The 12,662-nt window shown below is 36.8% G+C and overlaps 1 protein-coding gene across 1 annotated transcript in view; it reads left to right on the top strand.

The window, feature by feature from the left end:
* PHF14 (PHD finger protein 14) overlaps positions 1 to 12,070 on the top strand; it is a 147,320-nt gene extending 135,250 nt beyond the window's left edge. Inside the window, exon 18 of the mRNA XM_026036245.1 lies at positions 11,720 to 12,070. Within this exon, the coding sequence (XP_025892030.1) occupies positions 11,720 to 11,794 (75 nt within the window). The 3' untranslated portion in view covers positions 11,795 to 12,070. The remainder of the gene's footprint in view (positions 1 to 11,719) is intronic.
* Positions 12,071 to 12,662: the final 592 nt, after the last annotated feature.

The raw sequence follows: 12,662 nt of genomic DNA, 5'->3' as shown, positions 1-12,662 counted from the left end.
CAGGGTCCTGCACCTGGGGAGGAATAACCCCAGGCACCAGTACAGATTAGGGGTCGACCTGCTGTAAAGCAGCTCCATGGAGAGGGACCTGGGAGTCCTGGTTGACACTAAATTAACCATGAGTCAGCAGTGTGCCCTCGTGGCCAAGAAGGCCAATGGGATCCTGGCCTGCATCAGGAGGAGTATTGCAAGCAGGTCAAGGGAGGTGATTCTGCCCCTCTCCTCAGCTCTGGTGAGGCCGCACCTGGAGTATTGAGAGCAGTTCTGGGCTCCCCAGTATAAGAGGGATGTGGAGCTCCTAGAGAGGCTCCAGAGAAGAGCAACTAAGATGTTTAAGGGAATGGAACATCTCRTATACGAGGAGAGGCTGAGTGAACTGGACTTGTTTTCTCTGGAGAAGAGAAGGCTGAGAAGGGATATGATTAACATGTATAAGTTCATGAAGGGGGAATGTAGGGAAGCAGGGGCCAAGCTCTTCTCATTGGTGGCCAGCGATAGGACAAGGGGAAATGGGCATAAGCTGAAACACAGGAAGTTCCATCTCCGGGTGAGGAGGAACTTCTTAACTGTGAGGGTGACAGATCAGTGGAACAGGCTGCCCAGGGAGGTTGTGGAGTCTCCTTGTCTGGAGGTCTTCAAAACCCGCCTGGATGCCGCCCTATGCCACATGCTCCAGGTGTGCCTGCTTGAGCARGAAGGTTGGAATAGATCTCTAGAGGTCCCTTCCAACCTTGAATATTCTGTGATTCTGTGATATTCTGTATTGGAAGGAGCTAGAAACCTTTTTAGATCTGGATCTTAAAACACATTTTAGAGGTTATGAATAGATAGTGAAAGCAACAACTAACAAAAGTTTTCAGGTGCTCCTTTTTGAGGACTTTCCTCTTAAAATTTTTCCTTGATACTGAATGAACTGAGAATGTCATAATCTAGTTTCATGCATAAATGTTTAATGTCAGTGACTGTCACTAATATTCARGAGAGTGGTGACAGATTAAGGGAAACATTAGTTATTATAGGGGGTATAAGAACCTTGATTTGTTGTCTACCAACATATGGAGCATTTACTTTATTTGTCTCATAGTAAGTAACTAGAAATAATCAAATAAGTAGTGTCTGTTACTTTCATATCCAGTACCTTGTGTTCCTCTGAATAAGCAGACAAGACAACGATTAAAAAGAAACAGATTGATTGCTAAGTAAATAAATAAGTTGAGTAAATAAGTAAATCAGTGGATAAAAATATAAGTAAGCACTTACTTGATAGTATTGAGTAAGATTGAGAATTATGATAGCAACAGTTGTGCAAAGAACAGAGAGTTAAATATTGAACATTGCTGCAAAGCCATTTGGTGACACTAAGAAAGGTGCTGGATAGAAATTTTTTAGACACAGCTGACCGGAAGCACTACAGTTTGGAAAAACATGCCATGCTCGACATGGATCATTTTAAGTTCAGTATTCCATTGAAGAGCGGCCTTATTCTACAGTTATTTTCATATATAACTATTTTCTGATAAATGGTACTGTTCAGTTCTSTGGTCAGTAGAGCTGAATGTAAGGATGTATGTGAATTTGTTCGGTGAACCTTGATGACTGTGAAGAGTACTGCACATTAGAATATTACATCTAAGAAGCATCTTGATACAACTATAAACATTTGACCCCAGATTTACTATGTCTAATGGATTTTCAAATACAAATGTTGCATTGTATGAAACAAGATTGTTCAAACATGTACTTGTATATTTACAGGATTAGAACAGCAAGTTTTACCTTCAAATACAGAAATAAAGTCAAAATAATGAGATCATTGGAAATTCTGTCTAGTCRTAGATGTTGGGTTATGGATTTTATCCTTCTGCTTCATACTTATGAAAAACAATGCAATTCCTTTCTATTGCAGCCCAGATGTGTGGGAGCCAAAAGAACATTAGAGGAAAATAGAGATTTCCTGTATTTGCCATTCAGAATTTGTTCTGTTTAGTAAATTGTTTCTAAATCAAAATATTGTTGTGTATTAGAGTAGTATTTAAGAGTATTACAGATATTTAAAAGTACTAAAAGTTCAATGAGGTGTTTGATAGCATTGTAAGTAATGACTAGAACTGGAGTCACATCATTGGAATTCTGAATGTCAATTTATAGCTTGGGGGGCCTAGTAGATAGGATTGTGTTCTTTAGAAAAATAAGTCTCTTCCTTTTTTCTGATTTCTTCCTCATTAGCGGAGCTTTTATTTACTGTCTTAGCTGATCTCTCCATCTATCTCTACAGCTTCTTACTTTTATATCATTTATCATTTGCAACTTCCTAGTCAGTATTTAAAATTGACATTCTGTATTAGAAAAAATACAAAGGCATTTTTACATTTTCTTTTTCTGTCATTCATTGTGGAAATAAGTAACTGTGTTGTTCAGACTGCTATATCATCATATTAACTCTGTAGAAAGATTCATCATTATGCCTTGAGCCTGACCAGAATTTCGTGACTGTACTCAGGTGCAATGCATGAAATAATAGAAAAAAATGGTTTCTGAATGGTTAGCTGTCACATTATGGGAATGTTTTCATGGATCTCCTAGTTATTAAATTTATAGCCCTTATTAAATACTGCAGTAGACCTTTTCTAATTAAACATGCATTTTCTATTTTCATTAAAAAAAAAAAAAAAAAACCACTTTGGTTGTGCTTTTTGCAGTAATTTAATTAAGTGTTTCCTGTAAGTTCATTTCAGTATCTATCATTGCTCACTTATGTTAGAATTCAGTTTTGAACGGTAGATTAATTGCCTTTTGTCCTAAATGAAATAAGAATCCCAAATATGCAGAGTCATGAAATTTAATTGTGTTCTTCAATTGCTTATTCAATGCTTTGGAAACCTGAATCAAGAAATACTGAAGAAGAGGGCCAAAGGTTGTTAAATGTAGCGAATAACACAGATTTTGAACTTTACCTAATGAACCGAGTGTTTATTACTATGAAATAAATGCACCATTTAAAGAATTATGGTGGAAATGTAAAACATTAAAGCTSTAATTAATTTTGGTCAGAAGCATGCAGTGCACTCATTTTTCCTAAAACATTTTCATTAGTGTTTAGATTTCGTCTGTTACTGAGATAAATTTATTCTTTTCATGCATTTTTTTCGCTTCAAAACATGTACTTCACTAACGTGAGTGATGTCTTTCAGCKGCCTTCCATCTATGTATTTCTTTTTCATAATGTAAAAAAGCATTTATATTTCACTTATTTGTGCCTACTTTGATGTTGTTAATCATATGGGAAGGAAATAATGTTATGTTATTGATAAAAAGTTGTATATAAAAAGCTTATTTGCAAAAACAGTTAAAGCATGGGGAGAAAAAAAAAGTCAACTGCTATTTAGTAAATACCAAGATGTATACCAGTTGAACAGTTAAAATTAGTCTTTTACAGGTTTGTGGGKTTTTTTGTTTATATTAATCAGCACTTAGAAATATAATTGGTTAAAAGAGCCATTAATTTTTTATTCTTGGTCTGAGAATATTTTGTTCTCATGTTTGTAGCTSTTTTACTAAAATTGTACTAAAATTGTAAATTTTTCTCTGAGCATCAAGAATAAATATACAATATTTCAATGTTTCCTTTTTGTAATTTAGTAAGTAGGACAAAGAAGAGAAGGGAGGAGTATAACAAATACTAAGAGAAAAAAGTATAACAAATAGCCTAACAAATATTTAAAATCATCTTGATGTAGGAAATATTTTAAATATGCATTGCTAAGGCTATGGAGCATTTTTGTGTAATAGTATTAAGGGTGTATATATAAAGTAAAACTTTTTAACTTAGAATTCAAAAATAAGTTTATATTACCACAAAAGTAGAAAATGTTACTGTGATTTCCATATATATTTTTATWGTTTTATGTAGTGTAGCTGAGTGACAAATATACTTTAGAAAGGATTTTAATCAGCATAGTGACAGACTTGGAGGCATGAAAGCTAAGGCTGCATTCTGAGAGTGGAGATTAATGAACCCACTTCTGGACAGGCCCAGGGCAATCCTGTTTAAGTTGCTTCCCTCCATTTCATAGCTGATGTCTCAGCTTCGTAATATTTCAGCATTTACTGATGCAAAGTGAGGTTTATAAACAGAAACCCTTTAAGTACWCAGATTGCTAAAGAACATACATCGCCTTGTACTTTCTTCAAGGAGAACCAGCTGAACTGGTAAAGCAGTGGTGGGGTTTGGAGCACCACCTGCCTTGAAGAACATCCCCGCTTTAGTGGCAGGCGGCCAAAGGGGCCACTCACTGCAATGGCTGCCTCCAAAATAGGAGAGGAGCAGATGGAGACTTTGAAAKCTGGCATCCAGTTCCACTTCTGTAGTGAGCGTTAAATGATTTTTGCCTATAAGGACTCTTGCAGTGGTACATTTATCTGTATAATCAGAATTAGAAACAAGGAAATAGAAAATGGAGAACACTGACAAACATTTCAAAAAGCCTTAAAGTTCTTGTAGCAGTACAAGTTAAAGGAAGGAGCTTGTGGTAAACATGCAGCTGCTCAGAGCTTCTTAAGAGGCTTTTGCTTATAAATATAATTCTCCTGGTCCTGCATTGCCACCTAGGGTGCATTACCATCTACTACATGAGTGAAGTCCTGCTTTGGAAAGATCTCGCAGTTAGCATTGCTCTTTTTTTCTGAACAAAATGGTGTGGAGAGCTGCATACAGTTAATTGATGTCATGTTTACTTACATTATAATGCTAAGCTCATTTGTAGCCTCCATTTTTAGTGTACCAGATCAGCAGAGATTCTGTTGTAGGGATTTGGTGGGTTTTGACAGTAAGAATTAATGGAGATACACATTAAAAGGTAAGACTGTCAGCTTGCCAGTGGTCCCAGAGGGTGCATTTTCTTGATGGCTGCCTCAGAATACTTCATGAAGCAAATGTCAAACTTGTCAGGGCTGTCACTATGAAAATGATCCATGTAGCAAGGGTCTCCTTTCCTTGGGAAACAAACAGCTGCCTTATCGTGGCATAGCTGCAGTGACAGAAACCTGTCATCTATCACAGGAAATTTATATTCGCTTCTAATATCCATGGGTAAAGAACTGTTGCAGTCATCYTCTGTATTTTTGCATCGCTTTTCGTTATAGGCTTGTCAGCAATATATCTGAGGAGGATAGCCTGGACTTTGGAAGAAAAATAACTTTAGAATTTTACTACTTGATGCTCACCTTCCTTACTGATTTAACTCCTAATTTATAACCCTCCAGGCTCATTTTTCTCCAGACTTTGACTGCTACATTGGAAAGAGTTTAAMATAWAMAAAAAAAAAAAAAAAAAAGCCCTCATAGTTTCCAAAATCTTTCCTTCCTGCTATGTGTTTGAAGGATATTAAACAGTTTTTTCCTACTTACAATCAGTTGGAATCTTAGATGTGAAGTAGAGGAAGATGAAGTATCTGCTGCATGCTGCAGATGTTAGAAATGCTAATTGGGAAGCATCCCCTCAGTGAGATGCAGACTGCAATATTTTCTCATTAGCACGTTGGTCTGAGCAGCAGAGCCATCCTCATTTGTATGGTAGAAACAAGGAGTCGTTTGTGAGGGAAAGGACACAAGGAACAGCACAAGGCTTTCACCGTTGCTGTCCAGAAACATGGGCATGATGGCAACTTGGGGTTCGACTTTTGTGGCCTTCCAAAGGGTCGGGCCCAGCAAGTAGCCTAGTAGCATCTTAGTGGCTCACAGAGGGGAAGGAAATACGTGTCAGTATGTGCTGGAGTGGAGGAATCATGGCACCTTTACGTGGACTCTTGCTGGTACCTGTTCAATGTCACTCAGAAGCTGTTTAACAAGTTTAAAACTTGTTTCGGTGGCCTTTACCAGCAGGAGACGCCATGTGCTCTGGGACTCAGGAGAAGTGTGTGACCACTGTGCAAAAATTCTCCAGTAATCTTGATCTTTTATGGTGATTTTCCATATATGTAGGAGTCCTCCCTGGAGGTAACAAAGATGTAGGGTAACTACTACTCTCCCTCTAGTTGAGTGCTCAAAGCCAGTCTGCGGGGAAGACCGACAGTTCAGTTTGCGCTGCTGGCTGTAGTTTACTTCCTGTGGGCACCTTGGGTACTTTGGTAGGTACATGCCTGGAAGACCTGTAATCTCTGCAGGAATCATGTCAGAGGAAGCATTGATATAAACATCCCCACAAATCTTCAAGTCAAGTGTTTGTGCTGAAGAGCATCCTTTTTTCTTCTGGAATGCATATGATGATTATATTCCTTATGCTTGAATAGAGTCTATAAATCTTCACTTGCTTTGGCTTAACTTCCTGGCGAAGGACATTTCTCTTTTTATCCGTTGAAATACTTGGAGTTCCTTAGAACAACCTGGACAAGCTCAGTGAAGCTTAGTATATCAGTCATATTACAGCTTTGTTGGATTAAGATACTTTTAAAAAATAATAAATCTGAATTAGGTCCTAAGAGTTTTTAAGATGGCACTTGTGGATTATATGATAGCATAGAGAAATCTTTAGTCGTTTAGTATCCATGTATATTGTTAGTCTTTGCTTACTTTCTTAGTTATTCACTTGTTCATTTGCATCATACTATAACATATAGTTGCCTATTTAGCTAATAGGATGACTTAAATTTCGCGTAGTACAAAAGTAGTAACTACATTTTATTTTTTTTATTTTATTTATCTCTTTGTAATAGAACTTGGAAATTTGTTCTCCCATATTGATGCCTTAAAAACATCCGCTGCTATTCTCTAATTCTGTCACTGAAGGCTTTTTTTTTAATGAAATTTATATGAAGGGACAAATTGCAGRTATGGTTTAATGCACAAATCTGTAAAATGGTGCATCTTCCAGCACAGTTAATTGATGTGTGATACGTTCTACATACAGAATTGTGTCAGATTCCCTGTAGAGTTAAGAATTGTCTAATTCACTCTTATCTTCCAGATTTTGTATCATTAACTAATGGAATAACAAGTAATTGGCAGACATTTTCAGTGAAATTGGTTAGAGAGGAGAAAGAACAGGAAGGGACTAAAAATCCTATTCGTTGTTTTTTTATGTTAGAATTTGTCTATGGGGGAATATCCTGGAATAATTACTATAAAATTAACTTTCCATGTGGGTCTTCTGATGAAGTGCTGTGAGCACTGCTTGCAGTTGACCTTAAAAATGCCTTCAAAGGAGATTAGCTTGTGTGACTGAAGCACACCATCTCTCTCAACTGCCAGGTCAAAATTTTCAGAAGTAAATTCGTAAAGTCAGCCTCTTACCTTTGCTTTTTGATGCGTAAGGGCATTTCCATGTTGTAGTGCTTCACATTCTCATTAACTTCAGCTGAGCTATTGAATGCTCAATCCTTTATGAATACATTCCAACTTTCWCTTAGTGCTCTCAGTTAGGTGCCATATTGTAAGCTCTCAGTTTGTAATTTGTCCACCTCAAATGTTTGTGCCCCGTTAATGCTCAGCTGTCAGGTGTCAACCAGTGGTTTGAAGCAAGAAGTATCCATAGGACATTTAAAGGCATCCTTAAGAGGCATCCATTCAGAGGACCCTTTAATCCAATAATCTGTTCCCAGAGAAAGGAGAGATACGTAGAAAAGGAATGTTAGAAATGGGCAAATGTTTCAGGAGGATCTCGACTCCTTGGTGAGGCTTTTGCAGGCTCCTGCAGTCAATGGCTTAAGCACCTCCTGAACTGGAGTTGCATTTCACAGTGTTATGTATAAAAGTATGTTTTAAAGCCCCTTTTACTTTTCCTTCTCACTGTTGTTTTTGTAAATTTAAAAGAATAACAATTCTAAGATAACTAACAATTCCATCTTCATTCACTCCAACAGAAAAATAATCCTTGGGCTGTTAAATGCATTTTCTCCGTCGGTTTTGAGGGATTCACTTCCCTTTACTTTTTCACAAGTCACCAGATCTGTGCTTAGGAATATTTTAGGTGAGTCTATTCAAAATGAGAATTCGAGTCTCTGGTTTTCTGCGGTCAGAGAAGACACTGACACAGGTTTGATTTTTGACAGCTACTAGCAAAAGTTACTTTGTTCCTTTTACATTTAACACCAAAATGACTGTCCTCTGTTTGAGGATTTTTAGGGCAGAAAGCACAAGACAGTAGATCATAGGCAGCTGAAGAAGAATAAATAATAAAGTAAAATAGAGATGTGATGTGTTAATGTGAATAATGTGAACTGAATTATTGTGAGCTGGAAACTGGAATTCAGTACTTAACCAGCAAACACAACCTTATACACAGCCATTATGAACTGATAATTTAAAAATAAAAGGTTTGCTTTCTTCCGCTGCCCTGAGAATTAAAAGCATTATAATAGTAGGTGGTAATTAGTAAAACAAATGTATTAAACATGTTTAATCTTCAGTCTGTTTGGCATCACTTCTTGATAATGAGACTATATAGGCTATTTAGTTGAAAATTCAAACATTATTAATGACATTAGAAACTTCAACTAATTCAGTATTCTATAGGCAATCATTGGCATGCCTCTTGAGTTGTGAAAAAAGGAGATTAAAAATTGCATTAAAGCTTTGCAGTGTCAGCAAGCTGAAGGAACAGTTGGTCTTCACATCTTAGAGCACGATTAATGCATACTCCCTAAATTGACAGTTTAAATCTTTCCCAAGTAAACTGGCAGTGCTGTTCCACTTTGTAGTTGATAGGAGTTCACGTCCCATAATTTTCTGATGATTTACAGTAATTAGCCACGCTGTCATTTTCAAGCGATTGCTGTCACTTTTTTTCTGGCAGTGATCTACATGGGTACCAGTAGAGGCAGTTCAGGCTCCGGAGTGTCTCTGGCCAGTCATTCCCATGACCACTTTTGTGCAAACACTGTTACTCATGTGGCAATGCATGCCACCAAGGAACTGACCTGGCTGAAGATACATGGAAGAAAAAAAGGACTTTCTCCACTCATTAGTTTATTACCATAAAGGTAAATCATCGTTACTCTGCTTATTGCACAACAACCCCTCTTCAGATATAATGTCCTTAGAAAGTTTCAAAATTAAATGTGGTAGTTTCTTAGAAAACAGAGCTGGAGTAAAAGCRCCTCTACAAATTTAGAAAGTCCTATATATACATAATATATTAAGAAGTCCTATATATGCATGATAAAAGCATGATATGACACTACTCAGTTTTTGTTTTTGTGCTTGAAAAGCACAGAATTGGAGGAAGGACCCACTTAAACCCAGTTTATGCTGTTGATATTTTACCTGTTTAGATTAGTTCTAACTGGTTGAAACAGGAGAAATGAACAAAAAAAAGGAGTCCAAAAAAAGAGTATTGGTACTCCATAATATTCTGAAGCAGAGGCTTCCATCTTTAGTATTCAGTCCAAGCACAACCTAGACTTGTCTTAGCCAGGCAGCAGTCATTTCTTTATCTAGAAGGCATTGATCGTTGCAGCTGTTGCTATAAACTAGGAAATCTGCCAGAGAGCAAATGTGGTCTCATGGGCACAAAATTAAAACATTTCAAATCTTCCCAAAATCAGAAGATTCTCTTAGAAAACCTCTTTCCCTGAGTCAAACGTTTTGTCAAAGAGAAACAGTCTCAGAAAGCAAATGTAGATCATTAAGCTTCATATCCTTTCACCTTCCTGTAGTCCTCGGTAAATGTAAGGCCAGTTCCTTTCCATGTCGTGTTTTAAATTTGTATGTGCTTCCTTTATTAGAAAAGGAACCCATAACCGATATCAGAGGTGTGCTGGGCAAGGAATTGCGTAGGATTTTGATTCTCTATATGAGGAAATACAAGAAAGGGGGTTGTAGTAGTGGCAGGTTGTGTGTTAGGGAGGTGGATTACTTGTCAGAGAGCCATTAGAGATGCAACTTCTAGACCACTTAGTAAAGACGTGTTTTATAACAGAGCCTTGCTTCCCTCCTCCCTCTCTCCGCCCTTTCTGTAAGAGGCTACTGGGGCACCTGTTCAGTGCAGCAGAGCCTGTGGTCTCTTGTGAGCRGTGTATCTGATACATAAGCTGCTTTACGTGCCACTCCTGTGTTGTTTCACATTCCGTCTAGCCTTTGTATTCCTCTTGAATTTGACCTTTATATGTGTACTATACATTGCTCTCTGTCTTGAATATGAGAGGCTTATCATCAAGCTGTCACCTCTGCACAGAGATGTTTCCTAACCTGAACCAGAAGTGCCACAGTCCAGAAGGACGAGAAGAGTAGTGGTCAGTTTCCWGTCCTACCCTATTGCAGGAAGGGGAGAGGATTTCTCCAGTCCTACCCTATTGCAGGAAGGGGAGAGGATTTAGAGGCAGGATGCTTTGAAATATATTCTTCCTTAATAAAGGAACTGGATTTTCAATTTTATGTTAATGTTGTGTAACATAAGACCATGATTCTTTAATGAGAGTTTCCATTGCTTTTCTATCTCATGATGCTCATGTGATCTTTCTATATATACCGTGTATTTAAGTCAGTTCTCTAGTTAGTCTTGCAAGCTCCACGTTGAAGTAAAGAATGGACGACCAGGCTACAAAGGAATAAAGTTACTTGCCTGAAATAATAGAAGGGACTTGCAGGAAATGGCACTCAGTGTCCCTGGATCTGACCTAATATCCCCATCATTCCCTCTCTGATTTTATTAATTGATATTGGTAATGATGATGGGTATGTCAGAACACATCTTAACTCCCAGATGTCTTAATTACAGATTTGGGTTTTGTTTGTGTTGTCAGAATAAGGTGTATCTTCAGTATTGAAATGCAGACAAGAAAATTGGTTGTATGTTGCATGTGTGGTAAGGACTGTTCATGATACGATGGGTTACAAGTTGCCCCATGAAATAATTCTCGTAGATATTCGTAATCTGTGTGTTGAAGGTCACCATTTTGGACTGGACACAGAACTGTATTCATTCMTGTACACATGGGCAGTGTGATGTCACTCCGCTTTTTTTCAGTGTGACCCRAAGAAGCCCTCAGTGAATTATGAGCCCAGCTCCTGGAGTTGAAGCTGGAGAATATTGTACACATGCTGCTGCCTGACATGCTCGTGTTTCCTATTTTAGACCTGACTGATCTTCAGATAACATATGGTGGTACAAGTAATTGGAAAATTGGCAGACCTGTCAAGAAAACATGCTAGATGGGACAAAAATACGATGCTGCAGCACATAAAGTGTCTTTGAAGTTAAATTTATTGTCTTTTATCAAACAGTGAAGTAAACGTATCTGGTCTCCAAAAAAATGAAACATTTTTCAATGGCAGTGCATTTCAAAAGTAGTTTTTGGAACAGTGATGAAAGTTCTTGCATTTTGAAAGTAATTTCAACAGTGGAAACCACTGTTGAAGAACAAAGGAAAGGTCTGCAATGGATGCCAAAGTTTGAATATYATGTCCTATTTGTATATTTTAATAATTTCTTTCTGTAACTGGTTAATAAATTGGTCAGGGCTACAAGTAAAACATTTACTTGTTGAATTATTCCTTTAGTATTAATGTAGGTAATTAGCCTTTTTTAAATTTTGAGTATTCTTTATATTTTTATTTCTACTCTTGAAAAAAATCAAATCCTTCARTAAATAATAAATGACAATTATTGCATATATTAATGCTTCTTGGTCAGCTAAAAGATGGGTAAAGTATTGTACATTCAAGTATAAAAGGCTTACGTCTTCAATAAATTAATTAATGTCTGGGTTTTCATTTTGTTTTATAGGAAGATGAAAATGAAGCTGGTGAAGAAAACCCATCTCAGGAGCCGACTTTGGAACAGAAAAAAACAAAAAAATAGGAGATTGCTGTCTTGTTTGAAATATTTGCAAGTTGTGTAACAGTGATTATAGTTTCTCATTGTAAAATTAGCAAAAATATTCTCAATAAAGTCATTGAAAATTGAATTTGTGCTGCACTGGGAAATTAATTAACTGGTTCTCAGTGACATTTGTGAATATATTAAAACTGAATTTTTGGATCTGAAGCACAAGGCCAATAAAATTATAAAATCTTTTAGAACACAGTACACAAAGCTGATGTTATTCATCACTAATACTATTTCCTAACCAAATAGGTTTTTTTTTTTTTTTTTTAACTATATTACGCAGTGCTATCCTGAAAGGATAGCTTTAACTCAGGCATATTCTGTTATTTCTTAGTGAGAATTTTGATACATAAGAGATAGATAAGTGTGTGATTTACTAATGAAGTCCTGAAATTTCTTCTGATCAGTGATTAAAATAAATATTGCTGGGAATGTAAGGAAGCAAAAATTTTGTAATTTGTTCAGTGTGTTTTCAAACGTAATTAGCTGTGATTTTAAGATTGTTTTATGGTGTGTTATTTTCTTCCTTACCAAACTTTTCTGTCTGCTTGTGATCATTGTCTTTAATGGATTTCAAGCTTTTGGCTCTTTGGGTGATCCCATGCAGATTTAATTCCTTTCTACCTGTCGTTCCATTCAAACTTCTCTTGCTGTGTCACAAAACCTTAATTCAATAGTAAAAAATCTAAAAAAAAAAAAAAAAACCTTATACTCAGCATTTTGATTTCACATTAAGCTCCTTTTTTTTCTGTCTGTGCCAGTCCTTCAGTGGGAAGGTTAATACAAGAAATTTAGGTCTGGATGTATGGCCAGATAGTTTGACACACTACAAGAAGAAAGC

Source organism: Nothoprocta perdicaria, unplaced genomic scaffold, assembly GCF_003342845.1.
Source record: "Nothoprocta perdicaria isolate Ctin4 unplaced genomic scaffold, notPer1 scaffold_173, whole genome shotgun sequence".
NCBI lineage: Eukaryota > Metazoa > Chordata > Aves > Tinamiformes > Tinamidae > Nothoprocta > Nothoprocta perdicaria.
The sequence above is the reverse complement of the archived record's forward strand: the minus strand, read 5'-3'. Positions and strand labels throughout refer to the sequence as shown.